At 41.3% G+C, this 21,025-nt stretch overlaps 1 protein-coding gene across 1 annotated transcript in view; it reads left to right on the plus strand.

The window, feature by feature from the left end:
• The window catches only part of rictora (RPTOR independent companion of MTOR, complex 2 a), a 212,927-nt gene that overhangs the window by 129,077 nt on the left and 62,825 nt on the right, over positions 1-21,025 (plus strand). Inside the window, exons 13-23 of the mRNA XM_060834273.1 lie at positions 968-1,058; positions 3,925-3,991; positions 6,638-6,718; positions 6,999-7,099; positions 8,807-8,972; positions 12,694-12,795; positions 13,405-13,451; positions 14,452-14,587; positions 16,346-16,545; positions 17,832-17,958; positions 19,496-19,660. Of these exons, the coding sequence (XP_060690256.1) occupies positions 968-1,058; positions 3,925-3,991; positions 6,638-6,718; positions 6,999-7,099; positions 8,807-8,972; positions 12,694-12,795; positions 13,405-13,451; positions 14,452-14,587; positions 16,346-16,545; positions 17,832-17,958; positions 19,496-19,660 (1,283 nt within the window). The remainder of the gene's footprint in view (positions 1-967; positions 1,059-3,924; positions 3,992-6,637; positions 6,719-6,998; positions 7,100-8,806; positions 8,973-12,693; positions 12,796-13,404; positions 13,452-14,451; positions 14,588-16,345; positions 16,546-17,831; positions 17,959-19,495; positions 19,661-21,025) is intronic.

Consider the following 21,025-nt stretch of genomic DNA (forward strand, 5'->3'; position numbering starts at 1 on the left):
TTAACATTGTCCACCCCAGACCAACACTGGCTCCTCCAAATCACGGCTACCATCCTGGACACATTTAAAATAAATGAAATTCTGGTTGCAGAATTTGAAGGATATCCAAAATGCCCCTCTCTCTGTTAAGGCACCATTATCCTGGTGACATTTGTATTCCTACAGTACAGTGACATCCTGCTAAAGACCATAAAAATGTTGGGACATCATATAGTTTAATCCATTACTTCCCCACTGCTACCCTCTGCTGGAGGGCTGCATCACCTGCACTTAACAGTGAGGATCTGAACTCCAATTAACAAACCTGAGTGAAAGGTCAAAACTCTCAATGCATGACAGCAGCATTATTTACTAAAATAGAGGGCAAGCTAAATTTAAGAAGTAACAAATGACCATGATCAGTCTTAGATTTTGAAGCCGACAGCTTATAAATGAAGAGAAACTACAGAGGTCATAGAATGGAACAGCACAGAAGTAATTCATTTGGCCTGTCACATATGTGCTGACTCTGGTTAAACTTTCCAGTTAGTTCCCCTCCCCTGCTTTATAAAAGTTCAGCATAATTTCCTGAGCTTCAGTACTTTGTACCTGTAATAGTAAAAATAATAGTTAATAGCTTTTTCAACTTTAAAGAGTTATGAATGTATACCCAAATGTCTGTTCCTGCTCCCCCTTTTAATATACTACCTGATAGCCTGAGTTTGTGTTTTTCAATAGAATATGGTGCATGAAACCTCTGTCTGTTTCCTCAGTCCCTCAATATCATCCTGAAAAATGTTAATATTGACAATGATTTCTGCATTCCTGAGTTTCTTTTGACCTGTGAACTGAAATTATTCCCTGTAATACTCAGGTACTAGCTGCATAGACAATGTAAAATGTATACCTGTTGGGCTGAATGTAACCTTCTCATTACCTCATTTCTTACATTATATTCTGCACCTTCTATCCCCTCTTAACCTGACAGATCCCAGCAGATTCCAGGACTCGTGGCGTCTTTCAGATGGATTTGTAGCAGCTGAAGCTAAAACCATTCTCCCACATCGAGCGCGATCCAGGTATGTGACTCCTTATTACATGCAGTTATTGGATTTACTTGACTAAGGCTGGGAACTGCAACCTATGAATTTGCAAAGTATCACCTTTATTTAAGCCTGGAATGTCAATGCACTTGAAGGCAATTTATTCTGTGTGAGGCACCATGAGATTTTGTAATTCAAGTGCCATTTTGATAAAACTTTTACTTTATGACTGAGTTTTACTTCTGTGCCTTCACTAATGTCATGTAAGCAGCACAGCTCTTCTTCCAGAGATAACACAATCTTTTCAGTGGCCTCCCATCAGTGCATGTGAAGTTCTTTCAACTCTTTCATGTTGAAATGTAATCTGGTGTGTTTAACATGTGAAGAGGTTAGTGGTCCCAGTTATGATGATGTATATAAGTGATGGGGCAGAAGCTATACAGTTTTGGATATTCTTAAAGCCTCTATGAAATGTAATTTTATTGTTACTCAACAGACTGCCCAGAATACTGAAGGATTAGATGATCACAAGTGAAATGGTCTTGTGCTAGTCTGTTTTTTCTTCTATTTTGATTCTTTATTCATTTGTGTATCACTGGATAAGCCAGCCTTTAATGCCCAGAAGGTAGTTAAGAGTTCACCACATTGCTGCGAGTTATGAGTAGGCCAAGCAAGTTAACAATGGCATTCCTTTTCCTAAAGAACATCAATCATCCAGAAGGATTGACAGTCGATAGTGGTTACAAATGTTGCAATTTGCAAAGAATAGCAAATGTCCTCTTGTTCAAGGAAGGCAGTAGAAACAGCAATGGTAATTGTAGACCAGTGAGCCTTACGTTGGTTGTGGGTAAAGTGTTGGAAAAGGTTATAAGAGATAGGATTTATAATCCTCTGGAAAGGAGTAAGTTCATTAGGGATAGTCAACATGGTTTTGTGAAGGTTAGGTCGTGCCTCACAAACCTTATTGAGCTCTTTGAGGAGGTGACCCAACAGGTGGACGAGGGTAAAGCAGTTGATTTGGTATTAATGGATTTCAGTAAAGCATTTGATAAGGCTCCCCAAGGTAGGCTATTCCACAAAATAGAGGCTTGGATTGAGGGTGATTTTGCTGTTTGGATCAGAAATTGGTTAGTTGTAAGAAGACAGACTGTGGGAAATAATGGGAAATATTCATCTTGGAGTTCAGTTACTAGTGGTGTACCACAACAATCTGTTTTGGGTCCACTGTTGTTTGTCATTTTTATAAATGACCTGGGTGAGGGCATAGAAGGATGGGTTAGTAAATTTGTGGATGTCACTATAATCGGTGGAGTTGTGGACAGTGCGGAAGGGTGTTGCAGGTTACAGAGAGACATAGATAAGCTGCAGAGCTTGTCTGAGAGCAAATGGAGTTTAATGTGGAAAATTGTGAGGTGATTCACTTTGGGAAGGAGCAACAAGAATAGCGAGTACTCATGTTCCCCTACACATTAACAGCACAGAGGTGGAACAAGTGGGGAATGTCAAGCTCCTGGGAGTGGTCGTTATCAACAAGCTTTTTTGGACTCTTCATGTGGACACATTGGTTACAAAGGCACCTCTTCCTCAGTCAGCTGAGGAAATTTGGCATGACAACAAATACCCTTGCTAACCTATATAGGTGCGTCATCGAGATGTATCATTATCTGGTATGGCAACTGTACCATTCAGGATCGGAGACAGACAGTCACAAAGGCCAATGTCCCTTCTATAGAATCCATCTACCAGGCTCACTGTCAAGGAAAGGCCACCAGCATTCTCAAAGATCCATCCCATTCTGGCAATGTTTGTCTCCAACCTCCTGAAGAAGGGCTTATGCCCGAAACGTCGAATTTCCTGTTCCTTGGATGCTGCCTGACCTGCTGCGCTTTTCCAGCAACACATTTTCAGCTCTGGTCACCAGCATCTGCAGACCTCACTTTCTCTTTTTCTACAACCTCTACCATCAGGGAGAAGGTACAGAAGCCTGAACACATGCACCAGCTGGTTTTGTTACAGCTTCTACCCCATTGTTGTTCGAATACTGAATGGACTCTCAAACTCTTAACATTCGCCTGTACCTGTGTTTTGTTTTTGCTGCTGTTTACTTAGTTAAGTAGCATAGATAGTAAATACTATGTGATCTGCCTGTATTGCTTGCAAGACCAAGCTTTTCATTGTGCCTTGGTACACATAACAATACATTCAATTCATTCATTCACCTCCACCACTTCCTCTGGCAGCTCGTTCCATACATGCACTACCCTCTGCTTGAAAAAGTTGCCCCGTATGTCCTTTTAAATCTGTCCCCTCTCACCCTAAACCAATGCCCTTCTAGTTTTGGACTTCCCACCTCAGGAAAAATGTCTTGTGTATTCACCCTATCCATGCCCTCATGATTTTATAAACCTCTATAAGGTCACCCCTCAGCCTCTGATGCTCCAGGAAAAATAGCCTCAGCCTATTCAGCCTCTCCCTATAGTTCAAACCTCCAACCCTGGTAACATCCTTGTAAATCTTTTCTGAACCTTTCAAGTTTCACAACATCCTTCCTATAACAGGGAGACCAGAATGGCATGCAGTATTCCAAAAATCACCTAACCAATATCTTGTATAGCTGCAACATGACATCCCAACTCCTATATTCAATGCACTGACCAATAAAGGCAAGTATACCAAATGCTCAACAGCGTATATAATCCTTTAGACTCACATTTTGTATAATGTGTCTGTGGGGCATGCAGGGCAAAGTGACAATAAGTCATCCTATGAGATGATGTATAGTGCACGTCTCCTTTTTTGAGACGTCAAGTTTTGAGGTGAGGCAGGAGCACTCTAGTTATAAATCAGGATTGTTTGTAATTTTAATTCACTTAGTGATGTTTTTATGAATCATCTTTTACAGACCTGACTTGATGGATAATTATTTGGCACTTGTGCTATCTGCATTCATCAACAATGGACTACTGGAGGTAACAATTATCTGAGCAAAAATGTTTATTTTTGACATGGATATCTGACACTACAAGATCCCTATTACATCGAAGTCCCTTCCATTGACGTATTGTAACTATTATGGATCTCTCCAAATTGCAGAGAATAATGAGAATGAAGGATCATTTGAGCTATATGGTTTCTTTACAGTAGAATGGAATTTGGGAGTGATTAAAAGGCTGGAAACTAATCTTTAATTGTTTTGGTGATTTATATACAACACAATATATATCACAGTGTGTGTTACAGAAGATAATTTGTGTGATGTATATGCAATGTTACAATCTCAGCTGATGTTATTAAAAGACAAATCATCCCAAGCTGAAAACTGGCTTGATGGATCTTTTTGTTTTACTGAAGTGGTCTTTCATAAAAAATACAAGAATGCAGCACAATATGTAATTTTTGACAATCAAAACATAATTTCTTTTGTGCAATAATTTTTTTTTAAAATTTGCCTAAAACCCAAGTTCAAAGATTTCAAATCTCACAGTAAATTAGAATTTCATTAATCCCAACAGCACTTTACTGGGCTTCAATTCCTCCTCTTGAGAATCTGATAGCCTGTTCCTTGAATCTTTGTACAACAAACTGAGATTTTCTCAGGACCAAATAATCCTTTCAAGATTTTAACCAAACACTTATGGTTTGGAATTTTGAAAGTGAGCTTTTAACAATTCTAACTATCTCTCTTTCTCAGGAGCAACTGTTTGTTTTTAGTAATACTTTGCCTAACTGCCAAACTGAAATCCAAAAGAAAGCTGAACCTCTGACATTCTAAACTGAAAGCCTAATGCCCACCTGATACTTTGTTCACTCATTAAAAACTCTATTAATGGAAAATAAATTCCCATTAGCTTCCATAAACCATCTAAGACCTTCCTTTAAGAAATAAATCACCATGACTACAAATATACAAACAACGTAATCATTAAATCCCTTCGGATTCACAGACCCTTGTGCTACTGGCTCAAAACAAAATTTTTAAAATATTTAATTTTAATTGCTCATGAAATATGGATGTTGTCCATTCGGCTACAATTTATTGCCCATCCCAGTTGCCCAGAAGGCAGTTAAGAGTCAATAGTATTGCTGTAGGTCTGTTGTGATATGTAGGTTAGGCCAAGTAAGAGTGGCAGATACCTTTCCATAAAGGATATTAATGAAAAGACAACTTTTAGAACAATTAACACTGGTTGCATTGTCACCATTAAGGTGACTTCTATTTCCAGATTTTATTGAATTCAAATTCCAGTATCTGTCATCATTATAGAATCCATTCAGTATGGAAGCAGGCCATTTGGTCCATTGAGTCCACACCAACAATCTGAAAAAAATCCCACCCAGACCTATCCCTGTAACCCTGCATATTCCAGGGCCAATCCACCTAGCCTGCACATCCCTGGATACTATGGGCAATTTAGCATAGCTAATCCACTTAACCTGCACATATTTGAACTGTGGGAGGATGCTGGAGCACCCGGAGGCAATCCACGCTGACATGGGAGAATGTACAAACTCCACACAGTCGCCTGAGGTTGGAATTGAACCCAGACCCCGGTACTGTGAGGCAGCAGTGCTAATCTTTGAGCCTCCTCGCCGTCATGGTGTGATTTAATCCTCTCCCCAGAGCATCAGCCTAAAGTATGAGATTGCTCGTCTGGTGACAAGTACTATGTAACTACCTATATAGATAAATCATAATCCTTGTGTTGCAGTAGATGAAGGAGTATTTGCATTTATATCGGGTATTTATACCCAATGAAATGTTTTTGAAATGTAGTCACTTGCAATGCAGAAAATAGAACAGCCAGGTTGCATAGATCAAACTCTCTCTCAAGCAACAATGATCAGGTAATTTGTTTCATGATTTTAATTTAGGGATAAAGATTGACCCAGAGCACCGAGGATAACCCCCCTGCTTTTCAGAATAATAGGATCTGTCCAGCTGACAAGAATAGACAGTCCTCCGTTTTATATTGCATTCTGGAATGTCTCGCCTCTGACAGTATAACACTCAGTCTATGTTGCTGTGCAGCAACCACTTAGATTTTTCTGTTCATGCCTAGAGTGATATTTGAACCTGCAACCATCTGGATGAAGGTATAGTGCCACCAAATAAGTTATAAGCAGAATATTTTATTGTGTTCTGTTCAGCATTGTGAGCACCTTGGAGTGAATTACAAAGGGTTTAGGTAGTTTGAAAAGAGAAAAACACATTTGTGAATGAATTCAGACTGAAAGCCATTCACAGATCTGGATTGAGCTCATCTTAAGCACAAGTAGTATATTTGAAGCATTATGACTAGATTTGGTGTTTAAATTGTAACTAATTGTTGATCCGTGGTGTTCGTTTGCTGTTAATACGCAAAAAATTTAGCAATAACAAATAGCGCCCCCCATGCTGCTGGATAGCCAACAATGTTGTGTTGACGTTAGATTACATTAGTCAATTAATGTGTCCCAAGTACCAGGTGCACTTCGGTACAGAGGGAGATTTTTTTTTTCTCTTAAGCTGGAGCTTTGTAAGTGAACGTGGTGCTTGGGCTGCAGAAGGGCAACTGCGCATTCTTGTTTTTGTTTTGATTTTTCACCATTGTATTTCATCCTGTCTCTTTCCTTAGAGTCTGGTTGATGTGCTAACAAGCAGCAATGATAATGTTTCTGTGCGGGCCACCATCCTGCTAGGCGAGCTCTTGCACATGGTAAGCGTGAAGTAGAGTTGATTCTATCTCTCTATTCCTAACACTGGTCGCTAATAAACAGCTTGGCACACTCTTTCTGGTCTTGTAAAATGTCCTGCAACTAGACAGGCACTTGCCTCCCTAGTCCTGATTACAATGGACAATAGCATCTGGTTGTTAGACACGGATAAAAATCTTTAGAGTAATTCAGAAGCACCTTGGTTTTTATGGGATCTGAATGTGATGTGCTTTCCAGACGTTATTGTAGCCAGGAGAAACATCTGTTTTTATTTTAATACAGGCAAATACTATCCTGCCATACGCCTACAGCCACCACTTGCACTGTTTACCAACCCTCATGAACATGGCAGCTTCCTTCGATATCTCTCAGGAAAAGCGATTGTAAGTATTATATTTTCCCCATCCACACCAGGCAGTGCAGTATGCACCTCATGATTCAAGGAAGTTGATGCAAAACAAAGCCATTGGTGCAATTATAGATAATGTCTGTAATATTTAAATGTTGTAATACTGCTATAGTCTGCATGATTCATCGTTGTTCTGGTGAAGACCATGTTTATGTTTTCTCAAGGGAGCTACTTATTAAATGTACTGTCTGTTGTGCTACTGAAACATAAGTCAAAAGTTTATGAAATTGAGATCCTTCTTGTTGGCTTGAGGATGCTTAAAGTGGAGAAACAGAATTGAGGTAGTTGAGGGAGAGAGTTTTCAGCCAGCATTCCCACTTGTAACTGCTATCCAGTGGCTTCTGTTGGAAAGAACACACATAGTTAAGAAGGATCTGCTCTGATGTCAGTGTTGATATCTGGTGGGGATGCCTGCAGTGTTACTTGCGACTTGTTTCAGATGATAGATGGCTAATGGACCATGAGTGAACCATACCCCAGCAAGAAGCAATATCTTTAGCAGGGGAGAGAGGTAAACACAAACTGTGGCACACCTTGTCATGCATGCGAAAGGCTTTCGTTGTCCACTGAGAGCCATTTGTACAGCAGTTGTGTATAAGAATATCAGAAAAATACTGTACTTTCATGGCTGTAACTGTTTTTATTCTAACACTGGCCATTGTTATATCATTATAGTTTGGAGCTGGATACATTGTATTAGGTAGAAATGAATGCTTCCCTTTTACTGTCTGTGCAGGCCTAGACACTGCCTTACACAGATAGTATAATACCATGGAATAATAATGACTTACAGTGCAGAAGGAGACCATTTTGCTGGTTGAGTCCCTGCTGGCTCTCTACATTAATTTACCAAGTCCAATTCGTCCACCCTGTCCTTTTCTTGCCTCCACGTGCATATTCAACTCTCTCGCAAATCATGATTGAATCAATCGCTACTCCAGATCCTCTATTCTTACAGTTCTAAAAAGAAGCTCAACTTGCTTTTGATTCTTTTTGCTAATCATTTTAAATCTATCTCTGCTAGATTCTTGATCTTCCCAGCAATGGCAGACAGGAATGAATATTCCCTTTCTCGTAGTTTGTACTGCACATGAGCAGGATTGACACTGAAAAACCAGAAGCTGATAAGGCCAACAGGAAGGAATATTATTTTAAGGAAGACAATTTTTGTGAATTCTTCTAGCAAAACATCGACACCAACATGTCATAGAATCCCTACAGTGTGGAATTAAGCCATTCTGCCCATCAAGTCCACACTGACCCTCTGAAGACCATCCCACCAATCTCTCTAACCTGCACATCTTTGGACTTTGGGAGAAAACTGGAGTACCCAGAGGAAGCTCCCACAGACGCAGGAAGAATGTGCAAACTCCACACAGACAGTCGCAGAAAGGTAGAATCCAGCCCGAGTCCCTGGTGTTATAAGGCAGCAGTGCTAACCACTGAGCCACTCTGCCTGTGAGTTTGGAGCTTTGGAGTAGGAGTAAAGTTCAGGAGAACAATGACCAGGATTTATGATGACTAAAGTCAAATTCCATTTTGGTCATATGATTGAGATTTTTTCTTTCTCGAGTATGTTTAACTATGATTGTGTAAGGCCTGTGCAGGGCTTACCACAAAGTCAGTAATGAAACTATGGTTATTTTCCTCTGATTTAATTCTATTATTGACTTGTGAACAGACGGGCCAGTGCAGCTGTAAATCGTCTGAAGCGTTTTCATGAAATGAAGAAGCGAGGTGCAAAACCTTACAGCCTGTACTTGGATCACATCACACACAAAAATGGCTCCACTAATAAAAGGCGGGATCACCACTTGCGTGTCCAAAAAGACATCTTTATTTTAAAGGTAATATGCTAGATCACATTGCCCGCATGTGGTGAGATATTGAAAATGTAAAAATTAGGTGACCAGTGCATGTTTCTATTCATCTTGAGTAGCAACCTAACTTGAGCTTTGTACATATTTTGACATAATACAGTTTCATCTATTGTCTAAGTGAGCAATTTTAACAAAGGACTGTTCTAATAGTTTAATATTTCTGGTGTACAAATGTTTGCTATAAAAGTAAGTCAGTATTCATATTCCGTAGTCAGGTGTCTAGGGCACTTGCTAACAGACCATTGGTGGGAGGGCATAGTACAGATTGGAAGATAAAATTCCACATTCATCAAACTGTTGCAAAGAGGAATTGGAATAAAGCTGAGTCGACCAACCAACATCTGCCCTTGGTACCCCAAAAAGGCAAATATGCACGCTGCTGAGTCGGTCCTAAAAGACCACCTTCCCAATAGTTGTTGGCTTGTACCATAATTGAGAGCAATAATGATTCAATGAGTATGACCAGGTGTTTCAGAATGTATCCTGAATTCATGTTTCTCAACACCAGGCAGATACACCAGAGGGGCAGCAAAGGATCAGGCTTGAAGTCTTTGCACCCATAATCAAAAGTGCCAAGAAGGTGATTCACAGAACATAGATACCAGTCTGCTACCAAATTAGATCACTTCCATGTAATTTCAGGGTACTTCCAATGTTCAGTTTGTAGTGCTGAAGACTTGTGTTCTACAACTGGCTGTATCCCAAATCAAGTGGTTACAGTACAATTGAAAACCCTGTCACCTATCCAACAATGTGGAAAATTATCAAAGTGCATCCTGACCTCAAAAGCCAGGACAAATCTGACCAAGCCAATTAATGCCACACAATTCTCCCCTTGATAATCAGAAACTATTGGAAGTTGTCATTGTGCTATTGAAGCTCCAGGACATGTTCATTGGAGGTAGTCCAGAGAACTTCCACAAAGATGATCCTGTGTGTAGTTTTACGAAGAGAGGCTGAGTAGGTTTGGTCTATACTCATTGGAGTTTAAAAGAGTAAAAACATTCAAGATTCTCAAGGGACTTTACAGGGAAATGTGTGTGTGTGTGTGTGTGTGTGTGTGTGTGTGTGTGTGTGTGTGTGTGTGTGTGTTGGGGGGGGGGCTTGCATTTCCCCTTGTGGATGATTCTAGGACTAGAGGACATAATCTCAAAATAAGAGGTTGTTTGTTTAAGATCGATGAAGCGGGATTTCTTTGAAGGGTAGTTAGGTTGATTAGCCATGCTAAATTGACCATTGAGTGCAGGCTAGGTTGGTTAGCCAAGGGGAATGCAGCATTTACAGGGGTCTGGTGGGATGTTCTTTGGAGGGTCGGTATGGTTTTGATGGGCTGAATGGCCTGCTTACATACTGAAGGTTTCTATCAAGCATAGACATTACAAGCTTCTCACTGATGCTTAGTTTGGCTTCTGGCAGGGCAATTAAGCTTTTAACCTCATTAAAGCCTTGGTCCAAACATAGGGGAAAAAAGACTGAGGTGTGAGGAACAGCTCTTGACATCTTGGCAGCATTTGACTAAATGGAATCGAGGAATCCTCTCGAACTTGAAGCCAATGAGTATCAGGTGGCAAACTCTCTATTGATTAGAATCATGTTGTTTGCAAAAGAAAATGGTTGTGGTTATTGAAGTCAATCACCTCAGCTCCAGGACATTGCTCATTGGAATTGCTCAAAGTCCATAGAACTTTCACGAGGCTGATTCTGGGTGTAGAGGAACTGTCTTAGAAGGAGAGGCTGAGTATGTTTGGTCTGTATTCATTGGGGTTTAAAAAAGTAAAAGGCTACCTTATTGAAACATTCAAGATTCTTAAGGGACTTCACAGGGTGGATGTGGGGAGCCTCAGACCAGAGGGCATCATCTCAGAATAAGGGGTTGTTTGTTTAAAACAGATGAGGAGAGATTTCTTCTGAGGGTAGTAATTCTATGGAATTGTTTACGACAGAGAATTACCAATGCTGCTGAGATCAGCAGATTTTTAATCGTAAGGGGATCAAGAGTTGTGAGGAAGAGGCTGGAAAGTAGAGTTGAAGATTCTCAGATCAACCATGGTCTCATTGAATGGTTCAGCAGAGTCAAGGGCTGAGTCGCCTACTTCTGCTGTGTCTTATAGTCCAGTGGCCAAGGGGTTCTTCAGGATAATGTCCCAGGCCCAACCATTTTCAAGTGCTTTACCAATGACCTTCCCTCTATTGTAAGGTCAGGAGTGGGATGCCCACTGTGCCGTGCTCCATGCAATGTATAACTGCCCCTCAGTACCAAAGTTGTTCAAGTCTAAGGGATAGGAGCAGACGGTATGGGAAAGTATTTAATTGGGGGAGGAGGAATTACAATGCTATTAGGCAGGAACTGTGGAGCATAAATTGGGGTCAGATATTCTGTCAGAAATGCATAATAGAAATATGGAGGTTGTTCAGGGAGCACTTGTTGATTGTGCTGGACAGATTTGTCCCACTGAGGCAAGGAAGGGATGGTAGGGTGAAAGAACCTTGCGGTGACAAGAAATATGGAACATCTAGTCAAGAGGAAGAAGGAAGCTTACTTAAGGTTAAGGAGGCAAGGATCAGACAGGACTCTAGAGGGTTACAAGGTAGTCAGAAAGGAATGAAGAATGGACTTAGGAGAGCCAGAAGGGGGAATGAAAAAGCCTTGATGGGTAGGATTAAGGAAAACCCCAATTCGTTCTACATTTGAGGAACAAGAGGATGGTCAGTGAGGGTAGGGCTGATCAGGAATAGTGAAGGGAACTTGTGCCTTGAGGAGGTGGGGGGGGATCCTTAGTGAATACTTTGCTTCAGTATTCACTAGTCGGAGGGACCTTGTCGTTCATGAGGACAGCGTGGAACAGGCTGATAAGCTGCAACAGGTTGATGTCAAGGAGGAGAGCGTGCTGGAAATTTTGAAAAACATGAGGATAGATAAATCCCCTGGTCCAGACGGGATACCTCCACGGTTATTACGGTGAGCAAGGGAAGAGATTGCTGCGCCTTGGACGATGATCTTTGCATCCTCACTGTCCACTGAAGTAGTACCAGATGATTAGAGAGTGGCAAATGTTATTTCCTTGTTCAAGAAAGGGAATGGGGATAATCCTGGGAATTACAGACCAGTCAGTCTTATGTTGATGATGGGCAAATTATTGGAGAGGATTCTGAGAGGCAAAATTTGATTATTTGAAAAAGCATAGTTTGATTAGAGATAGTGAGCACGGCTTTGTGAGGGGCAGGGGGTCATGCCTCACAAACCTTACTGAGTTCTTTGATGATGTGACAAAATGCATGGATGAAGGTAGGGCAGTGATGTGGTGTATATGGATTTTAGCAAAGTGTTTGATAAGGTTCCTGGCTCAAATTCAAGGAGCTCCATCCCTAACAGCACTTTGGGTGTACCTACTCCAAATAGAACTGTTGTTCAAGAAGGTGACTCACCAGTTGTAGCACTTCCCAAGCTGTTCTAGTACAGATAGCAAATAACATCTACCTGGCTAGAAAGAAAATTGCCCAGAAATATCCTATGTGCAATAAGTGGGTCAGATTAACCCATACAATAACATTCCTTTCCAACAGTATATACTGTTCTTAATTTAGATTTAAAGCAGTTTTTTGTTTCATTGTTATCCCTTTATATGGTGATTAGTATCCGTATTCCCTGTCATATGTTCTTTCTCTACGTTTGTAAATTGTTTTCTAGGACACAGAAGAGGCAATGATGCAGAATCTACGAGATAGCGATGTCCTGAATAACAAGGACAACCTGAGGTGGAATTGGAACTTAATCTCCACCATTCTTAAGGTAGATGAAATAATTGGGACTTTTGAGCATTTTGTCTACTACCTTTAAATTTGATATTAAATATTGTAAAGAGGTCAGTAGGCAACTTTGTCTGAGTTTGAGAGTTCCAGGATCCACACTTCTGTTTTCTCGCAAGGTTTGTGAAGGTTTGTAGCTCAGGTTGAGGTTTAGGGTGTAAATTTGCTCACTGAGCTGTTTTGTTTTCTTTTGACCATGCTGTATCTAATTTCATGCTGTACCTGTCCTGGGAGTATTTCTTGGGGACAGTGGAAAAGGAGTTTTGCTCTATATCCAATCCATGTCATAACCCAAGTTGGTAAATCAAAGTATGCTCGGATTATGACACTAAGCTACCAACCAGTTACGGGCTGTTAAAGACAGCTCAACAAAAAAAGGCAGATAGTTTGAGAAAGGGGAGAAGAGAAGAATCAAAATTAAATATAGTTATGGGCCCAGATAACACATGTTTGCTATTTAAGAGAAGTGACAGATTCCAGAGCTGACCATGATTAAAGAAGCAAATATTTCCCTGTAACCTACCTCAATATATTCCAAATACACGTAATTTTGTTTGAGATTAACAACTTATCCATGTCTGTCCTGTTACAGTGGCCAAATGTAAACCTGCGAAACTACAAAGATGAACAGTTACACAGGTTAGTATGGATTGTGTTGGTGTTCCATACTAGAAGAGATAGGCAGTTCTACCGACAAACAGTATGTCAGAATTTTTTAATAGGGTAATATAATGTTTCTTATCAGGGCCATGGCCCCAGTTAAGTTGTGTCTCTGAACATTGATATTTGTCAAACCTCCTCCTCACCATATTTCTCATTTTCACTTTCTCTCCCTCTCAACTTTCAATCATACTTTCGCATCATGTCCCTCTATCTCACTATCCTATTTTCTTTCCATATCCCACAGTCCCACTTTCCCACCACCTCACTTACATCCTGTCATTCTCATCAAGCCAGCCTGTCACCATATCTGCAACTTTCACTAGACTCCACAACCTCACAACCATTTCCTTACATCTACCCACCTTCTCACAGTGTTCCTCAGTCCCACCAGCCTACATTTTTACCACAGCCTTCAACCAAACATATTCTCTCACTGTCCTTCGACCCTTTCACTTAGAAATGTAAATGATTGCCTCTTAATCTTTTTTATACCTGCCTTTTCAAGTTCTATCACTGGGAACTTATTCTATTCCTTAACACCCCTTCAGCTGAAAAGTACTCATTATCTTTGACATTTTATAAACTTGTCTTACTGTTTGAAGCTTTCAGTATTAATAACAATTCCTTCAGTCTGGATTAGAGTGGTGCTGGAAAAGCACAGCAGGTCAGGCAGCATCCAAGGAGTTGGAAAGTCGACGTTTCAGGCAAAAGCCCTTCATCAGGAATAGATGAAGGGCTTATGCCCGAAACGTCGATTTTCCTGCTCCTTGGATGCTGCCTGACGTGGTGCTGGGAAAGCACAGCAAACTAATCCAGGCTCTGGTTTCCAGCATCTACAGTCTTCGTTTTTACCTATAACAATTCCTTCAGTCAACTAAGTATTGTAAACTTGCTGCTGAATTTAAAATCATTGAACTCTGCCCCTCCTTCTCTGCCCAGTTGTTTCTTGTTGATTATTGCGTCTATCTTTATTTAGGTTTGTGCGTCGATTGCTATATTTTTACAAGCCCAGTGGTAAACTGTATGCAAACATGGAGCTGGATCATGCAATGGGAAAGCAGCTGACTGTAGTGGGCTGCCAATTCACCGAGTTCCTCCTTGAATCTAATGAGGTGAGCTCGCCAGCTTCTTACTCTGACCGTACAACAAATAATTTTTCTTTAGAATATTCCAAACTTACGCTTAAGAATTCTGGTTCTGGTCACATTATAGGTAGGAAGTAAGCACAGAAGAGAGGGTGCACAGGAGAGTTACCTGGGCTGGAGCGTATGAACTATTAGGCAAGATGTCAAATGTGGGTGGCACAGTGGCTCTGGTTAGCACTGCTACCTCATGGCGACGGGGACCCGGGTTTGATTCCTGCCTTGGGCAACTATCTGTGTGGAGTTTGCATGTTCTCCCTGTCTCTGTGTGGGTTTCCTCCCACAATCCAAAAATGCAGGCTAGGTGAATTGGCCATGCTAAATTGCCCATAGGTGCATTAGTCAGAGGTAAATATGGGGTGGGCGAATGGGTCTGGGTGGGTTGCTCTTCGAAGGGTCATTGTGGACTTGTTGGGCTGAAGGGCCTGTTTGCAAACTATATGCTATCCAGTTGCATTGTGCTCTCAAAACAATTACTGCACTGAACTGTGTTCACTTATTGGGAAACCTAGAGGAATGGTTCAAATTGGAGTGAGAGGATGAATTGTTTTGAGGTACGTCACTTAAGGAATTTGGTTTTTAAAAGTCTAATTTGTAGAAAAAAGGAAGATTTAAGTAATTGGAGGAGTTCCCCAGTTTAAGACTGTGTTGAAGTTCGAGTTGGTGTTATGATTGTGATTTTTAATACAAGTGCAGATGCAGAGGAAGCTAGTGCATTATATCTCTTTCTTCAAGTACATAGGGTTAAGAGGAAAATACAGAAGAACAGTTTTCTTTTATCAGCAAAATGTAGAAACATGACAATAGTGAGATGTGAGAGGGATAAGCTCTTTAAAATAGCCATATTTTACTTGTGTTATCTTCGTATTGAGAGAGAGATTTAAAAAGCCTCCCATCTAAGAAAAAATATCTAGTTTTAAAATTAGCTTTAATGTCACATCCTCACATGAATACAGTGAAAAGTTTGCAACTTGCCACTTATGGCACAGTCTTAGGTACAAAGATACCTAGGTCCAGATTTTTAATACAAATTGATAGGAATAAAATAGAAAAATACAAAATCATACAAATAAAATAGAAAATGAAGGAACAACAAGTTCAAAGTTACAGTCCTTCCACGCCAGCCTACACGCACCTAGCTTCCAGACTACAAAAAGATTTAAAAAGAGTCCATCTTCCAAAGAAGGAGTCTACAAACACACATACAAGGTCCCACAGCCAGAAGTCCGCACTCCTAGCCCTGTCTCCCCTGTCGCAGCGAAAGACCTTGAGTCCATGCTGCAGGCCTACTGCAGCCAGGAGTTGCCTTCTGGGCACTGCCAATGCCACATTAGGCGACCCGCTGAGTACTGCTGTGGCTGACGACCCGCCGAGTTCCTGAGTCCAGGTTCTGGGTCTATCACTGTCAGGAATCTCTGCTTTGGGCTCTGCAGCCAACCAACGCCATCAACACCACTCCAGCTTCTCCACAACGTCAGAGGATGATAAAGAAAAAAACAAAAGAGTAAAAACCTATTGAACAGATGACCTCTGGGCTCAGGAGTCTACCTGCTGCGTTGCTACTCTGCCTCCATCTTGAGGAGGAGCTTTTGTACTGGCACCTCCATACAGATATGTTGACTGTTATTAATGTATCACTTCTGCCTGATGGTACAGATTTCTTCAAGGTCAAATTCTAAACAGGCAGAGAATTTATCTCCCTTTTCCATTTGTTCCGTATTGTAACAGGATGGTCAGATGTACCTGGAGGAGTTGGTGAAAGATATAGTACAGTGGCTGTCCCCATCATCAGGTCTGAAGCATGAGCGCAGCTTGCAGAACAATGGTTTGCTCAACACCCTTAGCCAGCACTACTTTCTCATTATTGGTACCCTATCCTCTCATCCACAAGGGGTCAAGGTTTTGGAGAAATGCAGCATGTTCCAGTGGTAAGTCATGGCTAAAATGAATTTGGAGGCCAAAAATAAATGGTTAAGGCACAATTCTTTTATTACAAACAACTGATTGAGAAGGGGGTACATGTTAGACCGAGGACCCATTTATAAATAGTTGAACACAAAATGTTACACTATCTTTCATCTTTTGAATACTGATCAGGTTGGAAATTTCCAGTGGTTACTTCTTATCCCATTGGTGAATTGATTGTTAGAGAGTGTCCGCTGACAGGTGGAGGCATGGTGGTTCAATGGTAAGCACTTATGTCTCAGTGCCAATTACCTGGGGTCAATTTAATCTTGGGTGACTCTATGTGGAGTTTTCATATTCTCCCCAGGTCTGTGTTGGTTTCCTCTGGGTGCTCCAGCCTCGTCCCACAGTCCAAAGGTGTGCAGCTAGGTGGATTAGCCATGGCAAATGCAGTGTTACATTGATAAGCTGGGTCTGGGTGGGATGCTCTTCAGAGGGGTGTAGACTCGATGGGCTGAATGGGATTCAGTTGGGATTCTATCCTATTCTGTTCCGATGCACTAGTTCTCTCCTGTCAGCTTTGTCTGTGCAAGGGCGCCTTGTGCTTGCAGTACTTGATCAACAAGCAACTGTTATGTTTTGAGCGTGTGGTCGATTTCTATGATTTAAATATTTTTCTCCACCTTCCTTCCTTCGTTCATCACCATTCTAATTTGTTAAAATCATAGAATGATTTCAGCACACAAGGCTGTTTGGTCTGACATGTCTGCTGGTCCTTCAAGGGGTCAGTTCATCTAGTGGTACCACCCCACTTTTCCCTGTAGCCCTGTACATTTTTCTTGATGGATAATGATCCAGTTCCCTCCTGAATCCTTTGATTGAATCGGGCTTCATTGATCTCTCAGGCATTCCAGTCTACTCTATTCCTAACCACTTGCTGCATAAAAATATTTTTCCTCATTTCATCATCGTTTCTTTTGCCAGTGATTTTAAATCTGTGCACTTTGGTTTTTGAACTTTTCAGCAGTGGGAGTGGGTTCTCCTTATCTACTCAGTCCAAAACCTTGATGACATTCCACAAAAGTCCAACTCTCTTACACAATTTGCCAGTTTTGTTAATACAACAAAAGAGGCAGCCACTATATTGAAATGTGCCAGAACCACTATGTAGGGCTGTAGTAAAATACATGTAATTACATGGCAGAAAATTCTTAAATTTGCAATTCACCCTGTTAAAATATGTGCGATATGCTGAATGTTACACTGGCTTGGAGGTAACATTATCTTCCCTCTATCTCTCTCTCCATAGTTTACTGAGCCTGTGTTCTCTGAAGAATTATGACCATGTGTTAAAGCTAACTGTTTCCACGTTAGACTATAGCCGTGATGGATTATCCAGAGTGATTTTGTCCAAAATCCTTACGTCAGGTACCGATGTAAGTAGATTAGAGTTATTGAATAAAATGAGAGTCTTAAAATTCACTTTCACTTGGTCTATGTGATTCTACATCTCAGAATTTGCATGTATGCTGATGTAGCGGGAATGTTGGATAGATGGCAACAGCCTGCATTAAATTGTAGGTTCCATTTTTATAATGTAAGTTATTAGTAAAGTTTGAATCATCTTCTCTTTAGTTTGGTGTCATCTTCCAAACATCCTGTGCAATACCTGTAAGGATGGATGCCTTTTGACATCCCTCCTTCTAATCATTGAACTCTGATGGGAGGGACCTTGACAAAAGCTAGATCATTCAATGAAGTAGGTTGCAGAAAAATTCACTGCCATCGTAAATAAGGCAGAAGTATCAACCTTCCTATCTGGGTAAAGCTTAATGCAACTTCAGTCCCATATGAATGTGGGTAACTTGAAATTTCCTTCTGAAGTGGGCAAGAAAACCAGTAGTTTTATCAATGTCTTCAGTTTGGGGTGTAGGTTTGCTCGCTGAGCTGTAAGTTTGATATCCAGAAGTTTCATTACCTGGCTGGGTAACATCATCAATGACGACCTCCAAGTGAAGCGAAGCTGTTGTCTACTGCTTTCTATTTATATCTTTCTCTTGAATGGGGTTCCTGGGGTTTGTGGTGATGTCATTTCCTGTTCGTTTTCTGAACGGTTGATAGATGGTATCTAGACCTATGTGTTTGTTTATGGCGTTGTGGTTGGAGTGTCAGACCTCTAGGAATTCTCTAGCATGTCTTTGCTTAGCCTGTCCCAGGATAGATGTATTGTCCCAGTCGAAATGGTGTTTTTTTTTCATTCGTGTGTCGGGCTATGAGGGAGAGAGGGTCCTGTCTTTTTGTGGCTAGCTGGTGTTCGTGTATCCTGGTGGCTCTCTGCCTCGTAGCCCTACACGTGGATGAAAACAATCACCATTTCGACTGAGCAACACATCTATCCTGGGACAGGCTTAGCAAACAGATGCCAGAGAATTCCTAAAGGCCTGGCACTCCAACCACAACGCATAAACAAACATACCATCTATCAACCCCTCAGAAAACGAACATGAAATTACACGACAAACCCCAGGAACCCCATCCAGGAGAAACATATAAATCGAAAGCAAAAGGCAACAGCTTCGCTTCACTTGGAGGTCGCCACTGATGATGTCACCTCGCCAGGTAATGAAACGGTTGGATATCAAACCTACACCCTAAGCCTAAACCTGAGCTGCAAACCTTCACAACCCTTGCAATGTCTTCAGTGTTTTAAGAAGGTCACTCACTCCACTGTCTCCGAAAAGCTAGGGATTGCCAATGAATCATGAAGTGAGTTGTAAAACATGAATGTATCTTTTATTCTAGTCTCTGGTGTAGACCTGAAATATCTGCTCTCCTAAAATATCACTTTTGCAATGAAGTCAGCAGGTCTCAACTGTCTTGGTTTCTATTTGTTCTGTGCGGAGTTGACTAGATTAGATCAAAGAGACTTCCTGTTGCTTACCACGGTGTGGTCTGTTGACTGTTTTTCTGTAGAACTGCAGACTGTATGCAACAAAACATTTGCGGGTTTTACTACGGGCCAATGTGGAGTTCTTCAGCAACTGGGGCATAGAATTACTCGTGACACAGCTGCATGATAAAAATAAAGCCATCTCTTCAGAAGCGCTCGATATCCTGGATGAAGCTTGTGAGGACAAGGTGAGGCTCTGTGTGGAATAAATGTTTAGATCAGTCAAGGCTCGGATCTGTTATCTTATTCCTGTTTTGCTCACCAGTTTTGGGGAAATGAATTGATTACACACGCATCTGGTTATTTGGAGAATCACGACTCATGGTTCCATGTATTCTCACGTCAGCCCCAGTTGCAGTTTTCTTTCTCCCCTTTGACCGATCCGATGAATTATGCAGTCCTTTGAGGATAAGATTCTTCCTATAGTTGCATGGTCTTAGAACATAGAACATAGAAGGATACAGCGCAGTACAGGCCCTTCGGCCCTCGATGTTGCGCCTACCGAATCCTACCTAACCTATACTAGCCCAATAACTTCCAAATGCCTATCCAATGCCCGCTTAAATGACCATAAAGAAGGAGAGTTCACCACTGATACGGGCAGGGCATTCCATGAACTCACAACCCGCTGTGTGAAGAATCTACCCCTAACATCTGTCCTATACCTACCACCCCTTAATTTAAAGCTATGTCCCCTAGTAACACCTGACTCCATTAGCGGTAAAAGGTTCTTAGTATCTACCCTATCTAAACCCCTAATCATCTTATACACTTCTATCAGATCTCCCCTAAACCTTCTCTTCTCCAATGAGAACAGCCCCAAGTGCCTCAGCCTTTCCTCATAAGATTTTCCTACCATTCCAGGCAACATCCTGGTAAACCTCCTCTGCACTCGTTCTAAAGCTTCCACATCCTTCCTATAGTATGGCGACCAAAACTGCACACAATACTCCAGATGAGGCCTCACCAGAGTCTTATACAACTGCAACATGACCTCAGGACTCCGGAACTCAATTCCTCTGCCAATAAAGCCCAGTACACCATATGCCTTCCTCACAGCACTATTTACCTGGGTGGCAACTTTCAGAGATCTGTGTACATGGACACCAAGATCCCTCTGCTCATCCACACTACCAAGTAGCCTACCATTAGCCCAGTAATCCATCATCTTGTTATTCCTACCAAAGTGAACGACTTCGCACTTAGCTACATTGAATTCCATTTGCCACATTTCCGCCCAGCTCTGCAACTTATCTATATCCCGCTGTAACCTACCACTTCCTTCCTCACTATCCACAACTCCACCGACTTTTGTGTCATCCGCAAACTTGCTTACCCAACTTTCAAGTCCTTCCTCTAGATCATTTATAAAGATAACAAAAAGCAATGGTCCCAAAACAGATCCTTGTGGTACACCGCTAGTAACTGCGCTCCAAGATGAACATAATCCATCAACTACTACCCTCTGTCTCCTTCCAGCCAGCCAATTCCTAATCCAAACCTCTAATGTATCCTCAATGCCATACCTCCGTAGTTTTAGCATTAGCCTACCA

This window comes from Hemiscyllium ocellatum, chromosome 2 (assembly GCF_020745735.1).
Source record: "Hemiscyllium ocellatum isolate sHemOce1 chromosome 2, sHemOce1.pat.X.cur, whole genome shotgun sequence".
NCBI lineage: Eukaryota > Metazoa > Chordata > Chondrichthyes > Orectolobiformes > Hemiscylliidae > Hemiscyllium > Hemiscyllium ocellatum.